This window comes from Pseudozyma flocculosa, assembly GCF_000417875.1.
Source record: "Pseudozyma flocculosa PF-1 unplaced genomic scaffold scaffold00023, whole genome shotgun sequence".
NCBI classification, from domain to species: domain Eukaryota; kingdom Fungi; phylum Basidiomycota; class Ustilaginomycetes; order Ustilaginales; family Ustilaginaceae; genus Pseudozyma; species Pseudozyma flocculosa.
In genome coordinates, this window is record NW_006920891.1 from 22,706 (window position 1) to 28,300 (window position 5,595).

General features: G+C 68.2%; 2 protein-coding genes across 2 annotated transcripts in view; both read right to left on the minus strand.

Annotated features, from left to right (window-relative positions):
* PFL1_05976 (uncharacterized protein) overlaps positions 1-1,221 on the minus strand; it is a gene marked incomplete at both ends in the record, with an annotated part of 1,441 nt that extends 220 nt beyond the window's left edge. The window contains 3 exons of the mRNA XM_007883515.1: positions 19-165; positions 313-507; positions 688-1,221. Of these exons, the coding sequence (XP_007881706.1) occupies positions 19-165; positions 313-507; positions 688-1,221 (876 nt within the window). The remainder of the gene's footprint in view (positions 1-18; positions 166-312; positions 508-687) is intronic.
* Positions 1,222-2,928: 1,707 nt separating this feature from the next.
* On the minus strand, positions 2,929-5,178 carry PFL1_05977 (uncharacterized protein; the record flags this gene model as incomplete). Its single annotated transcript, XM_007883516.1, has 1 exon — positions 2,929-5,178. The coding sequence occupies one exon, from the start codon at positions 5,176-5,178 to the stop codon at positions 2,929-2,931; it is 2,250 nt and encodes a 749-aa protein (XP_007881707.1).
* Between the last annotated feature and the right edge of the window lie 417 nt (positions 5,179-5,595).

Sequence of the window (5,595 nt, forward strand, 5' to 3'; positions counted from 1 at the left end):
GCTCGTGCCGCTGCCCACCTCCCTGCCGGCCTCGCCGCCATAGACCTCGGAGCCCTTGCCGGAGCGCAGGTCGAGGGCGTCGTAGTCGCACCTGCTCAGCATGGCCAGGAAAAAGAGGCAAAAGGCCGGCTTGGTCAAGAGGTCGAGCACGCCAAAGAAGACCATCTGACGGGGTCGCTCGGAGAGGCGAGGGGGGATTTGGTCCACGGACGAGAAAGGCAAGGAGTGCCCGACCGTCAGTTCGAGTCTCTCCTTTTCGCAGACGGGCCGGACGCCGCTCGCGCCTCGTCTCTCCGCCCCGCGGCTACCCACCTCGGAGCTGACGCCGATGACGTTGCCGCCCTCGGACAGGCCCCAGCTAATGGGGTAGAGCAGGAAGAGGAAGCCGAGGTACGAGATGCCGGCGACGTAGGCGTTCCTGAACGCGCTGCCGTACTGGCCTGCGCCTCGTACGCCGGGCCCAAAGAGCGAGTAGAGGACGTAGAAGAGGGCGGCGCACGCGAGCGTCTGCAGGGAGGGGGGTTTCCAACGTCGCCGAGGTCGCGCCGGGTAGATTCAGGCGCAAGAGAGCAGCGGCAGGTCAGTCGTACCGCTCGCAACGCGATGCAGACGGTCTCGCGGCGCCCATCTCGGCGGTCGTCTCGGCAGACATCTCGACGACAGCGCAGGCAACGCGCGGCGACTCACAAAGTAGCCCCACTTGTACGAGGTGCGGACGAGCGCGCCGACGAGGCCGCAGACGACCATGAGGACGTCAAAGAAGAGGACGACCCAGATGCTCGAGAGGGGCATGGGGGTGATGAGGAGGAGGCTGAGGAGGAGGAGGGGCGTGGTGATGGTCCAGTCGATGTAGCGGGCATACCAGATCTGGCGCGTGGGCCGGCCGGCGACGCCCGAGCCGGTGCCGGCGCCGTGGAGAAACTCGACGGTGATGGGCGTGGCGCCGAGGTCCGAGGCCATGGAAAAGTAGGCGACCGAGGCCGTGGCGAGCACCGCGGCAAAGAGGTAGTGGAAGGCGCGGTGCCTGCGCGCCTCGACCGTCGACCAGGCCAGCACGCCAATCGTGGTGGCGGCCATGATGGAAAAGACGGCCCACAGCCAGTCGCTGCCCCACCTGGTCAGGGCGATGTCGGCGTTGGGCGGGTTGACGCGCAGCGCCTGGTTGCCCGACCTCGAAAAGAAGCCGAGCGGACCAAACGCGACGTCCGACGAGGCGTCCATGGTGGGTCAAGGCGAGGCGGTCAGGAGATAGGAAAAGGGAAAGAGGGCGCGAGCGGGGAGAACGACGACGAAGAGGAAGCGGATCGACACGAGGTGACGGCGATGGCGTTGAGATGGTGGCCGCGTCGCGGCTCTGCGCAGTGGTACGAGTGTGTCGGATGAGCTGGCGAAAGGCGGTCGACTGCCAAGGCTGGTTGAGGCTGGCGGGTGGGCGATCTGGGGGCACGGGAAGGAGACGATGGTGGCGAGGAGGAAGGGGCAGGAGACGAGGACGCGGCCGCTTATATCGAGTGCCAGACGCGCAGCTGCCGCCTCAACCAGGCCAGTCGGCGCCTGGCAGCAACGACGGGCAGACGAGGGGGCGTGCAATCCCAGGAGGGGAGGTCGTCTCTGTCCAGTTGCGTGCGTGGGGCCGTATGGCGACCTCGTGCGCAGTCGGGCAGGCGGGCAGGCGGGCAGGCGAACAGAGGCGGGCATGCGAGAGGGTGAGGTTGGGGCGATGCACAACGACGACAGACGGGTGGCAGCAACGACCGCAGCAGCTCATCCAGAGGAAGAGAGGCTAGGCAGGCAGCGAGAGGTGGCCTGTCCACGTCCCTCGCTCGCGATCTCTTTGTCGGTCGAAGGGTCTGTGCGTGCCTCTGCAGACGAAGCTGTGGTGCGTTCGATCGCCGACTGCGGCGGTGGGTCGCGTCCTATGCCAGGCGAGGCAGGCGAGGCAGGGGAGGCAGGCAGGCCAGCGGAGGGGGGGGCCAGGAGCGAGCTAGCGAGGCCAGGCTCAGTCGGTGCTGAATCACCTAAGGATCTCGCGAGCCCCGCCCGCGCGGCTGCCCTGCACCGCACCGCACCGCACCGCACCGCGACGAATCGGAGCAGCGCGCTCGCTCGCTCGTTCGCGCCCACCCTCGTTCCTGCTCTGCGCCCGGCAGGCAGGCAGGGTGGCGCGGCTGGCTGGTAAGCTGACTGGCTGGCTGCGCTGAGCTTTCGCGCCCTAACCCGCCCTGCCTGCGTATGAAGCGCGCAAGCAAGGTCGGCTTCGGCCAAGCCGCTGGCTCCTGCCTCGATCTGACCCCGTCTATCGAGCTGGGCGACGAGCGACGAGCGACGGGCGACAAGGGACGAGGAACGAGGAATGAGCGACGAGCGAGCGAGCGAAGCAGGGCAGGGAGCATGCTCAAAGGGCGCTGGATGGCAGCGGCTCGCTCGTCGGTCCCACCCGTGCCGTGCCGCGCCGTGTTCTCGTCGGGCGTCGGTGCGACCCGAAACGATGTTGCTCTGCCTGGCCTCATTCGACACCCTCGTCGGACCGGGTCCGCTCCGCTCCGACTCCCTCCATCGGGCTTCTTTGCCGCCATCCCTCGTCGGCGCCATCCCCCGACAGCAGTGCACTCTCTCGTCTCCCCAAGTCTCCTTACGCCTCTCGAGCTCGATCACGGTACAGACTGGGCACAGAGCTCGAAAGAAGCGGAACGACGTATCGACGTCGCCGCCGCCGCCGCCACACCACAACGCACCCCGGCTAGAAAGACGTTCCAACGGCCCTTGACGCCATGACGATTGCAATGACCCAGATGGAAAACTAGAGACGCGTAGAGATACGATAGCGGAGGAAGCGCGAGCGGACAGGGAGGGAGGCGGTTCCAGGCTGCGGGGGTGGAAGATGGGGACTCGACAAGAGCGGGAGACGGCGAAGCCGCGAGGCCGCCTTCACAATGACGACGAAGGCGATGTCGATGCCGATGCCGTCGCCGTGCCCGTCTTGACCCTGACTTCGACGCGCTCAATGGCCTCCTTGAGCTCCTTGGGGCCCGGCTTGGCCGCCACAGCGTCCGGCTCGACGCCCAGGTTCTCGACGATCCAGTTGCGCGTCGTCGGCCCAATGACGGCGATGCGCGGATACCGCCGCCGGCCCGCCGCCTGGCTCGTGACGGTGGTGGTCGCACGCTGCTGCGGCTGCGGCTGGTCCTTGTCGTCTCCCGACGCCTTGGCCGCCGCGTTCGATGGCTGCCCCGGACTGGCCTCCTTGTCGACGTCTGACGCAGCGCCGTTCGCTGCTGGCCCGGCCGGGGCGCCCGAAGCGCTCCCTCCTGCTCCGGCAGAATCGCCGCTACCGCTGCCGCTGCCGCTGCTCTGAGGCGACGCCTTTTTGACCGCGATCGGCGGCGGCGGCAGCCACTTGCGACGGCGGAATTCGTCGAGTGCGTAGCCGACGCCGCTGGGCGAGAAAAAGACGATCCAGTCCGGTTTGGCCTCGGCCATGCGGCTCGGTGGCTTGCCCGTTGCCTCGCTGGCTGCGGCTGCTGCCGAAGATGTCGACGATGACCGGCCCTGCGTCTTGTTGCGCAGCGCCTTGAGGATCGCGTCCTCCTCAAGCGGGTTCATGGGCTCCGGATTGAGAGTCGCCGGCGACGCCACCTGTGCAGCCGAGGGCAGCATCGTCGAGCCGGCGCCGCCCCCTTCGATACCGGCGCCCTGAGTCGCCTTTTTCGCCGCCGCAGCTGCGGCCGCTCCCTCGGACGACGACGACGACGACTGGCCCGAGGACGCGGTAGCGGCCGGCGTCATGGTGCTGACGCCTAGCGGCGTGCCGACCGACGGCACGTAGTTGTGCGACAGAGGCTTCCGTGCCTCGTCCAGCACCGCCGTCGACGCTGTCTCGGCCGCATCCGACGAGGCCCCGGCCGGGTTGGGGGTGCGGGACCCGCTGCCGCTGGGCCTGCGGCTGCCTGGTCGCGAGCTGAAGCTGCCGCTGCTGGGCCGCCGGCTGACGGGGCGAGAGATGACGGTGGGCAGCGACTTTGCGAGGGCGGCGCAGCCCTCGTGGAAGTGGCGGTCGGGCCCGGTCTCGTAGACCTGCAGCTCCTCGAACGGGATGGGCTGCGATGGCGGCGGCGGCGAGGAGAGGAGCGTGGGGATAGTGGGCGCGTTCTTGTCGCCGACGAGGTACAGGATGGGTTCCGGTTGCGGTGCCGGAGCAGTGGCCGACGAGGAGGATGGAGACGAGGAGGAGGAGGAGGAGGCGGCCACACCTGACGCTGCGAGCGGTTGCGGGACCACTGAGGCCATTGGGTCGCGGGCGGCGGTGTGGTCGATGAGCGAGGGGCTGGAAAAGTGGCGGATGACGTAGTTTGCGAGGGCCTCTCCGGTGCCGGTGGCCTCTCCGCCCATGACGAGGCGAGGCCGCAGCCAGGGCGCCAGGGGAACGTTTCGGAGCGCCGTGGCCGTGGCGGGGCCGACTGCGAAAAAGGGGATGCGGGTCCAGAGGGTGGGCGAGTCGGAGGTGGACCTGCCCTGGGAGCGGAGGGATTGGTAGGCGCGCTGTCCGGCTGCGACGTAGGCCTCTACAGCGCGCTGGCTGGTGACGATGACGCCGCGGTAAGGGGTGCGCGAGGTGGGATCGTGCGGGTCCGGATGCCCCTTGAGGAGGCGATCTGCGAGGGCGTCGGTATTTACGAGGTCGTGGGAGAGGATGGGGAACGAGGTGACGCAGTACTCGATCTCGTGCTCCTGCTGTCGTTCGTCGAGGGGAAAGGAGAGGTGGTGGGTCATGAGGCGTGGGGTGTCCTGGATGAATTTGCCCTTGCGGCGTCCGGTGGGCGAGGTGGGTAACCCGGAGGAGGACGAAGGGGACGAGGCCGTCGCTGCCGAGGCTGTTGCTGATGCTGCTGCTGCTGCTGCCGCAGTGGTCTGGGCGAGTGCGGTCTTGATGAGGTCGACTGCGCTTGGGTCTGTTGCGGTGCTCAGGGGTCCGATGCTTGCTGCGCCGGGGAGCGGTGTCGAGGTGCCCGACTCGAGTGCCGAGTCGGCGAACGAGGGGAGGCAAAAGGAGCCAAAGGCATCGTGGTAGGGGTCGGTGCCCTGTGAGGTGGGCACGGGGGTGCGTAGGAGGAGGACGGAGACGAGGTGTGTGGTGTCTTCGATGTCGTTGGCGACGGCAGCGGTGGTGGTGGTCGACATGGTGCCGGTCGGCGTCGATGAAGGGGAGACGAAAGGGATGGTGCCGAGGCTCGGAGGAAGTGGGCCAGACGGTAGCAGCAACAGGCGCCAGATAGGGAGATGGCAAAGGGGCGGGTGGTGGTCGAGAGGCAAGGGAGGGAGGGAGGGGTCGCCGACGAGGAGAGAGAGAGGGAGAAAGAGAGGCCGAGGGCGAGGCGAGGCAGTGACCATCGGGCTGCCAGGTGCCGATGACGAGGCTGCGGGTGCACCTTGGGCCTTGCTTGGCCTTGGCCTTGGCCTTGGCCTTGGCCTTGGCCTTGGCCTGTGCTGGCTGGCTGGCTGGCATCGGACGCGCCGATGCTGCTGGCTGGCGATGGTGCGAGCCAACACGGGTCGACGCCGACGAGCGGTGCCCCCGCTGCTGGCGGTCGCAAAGGT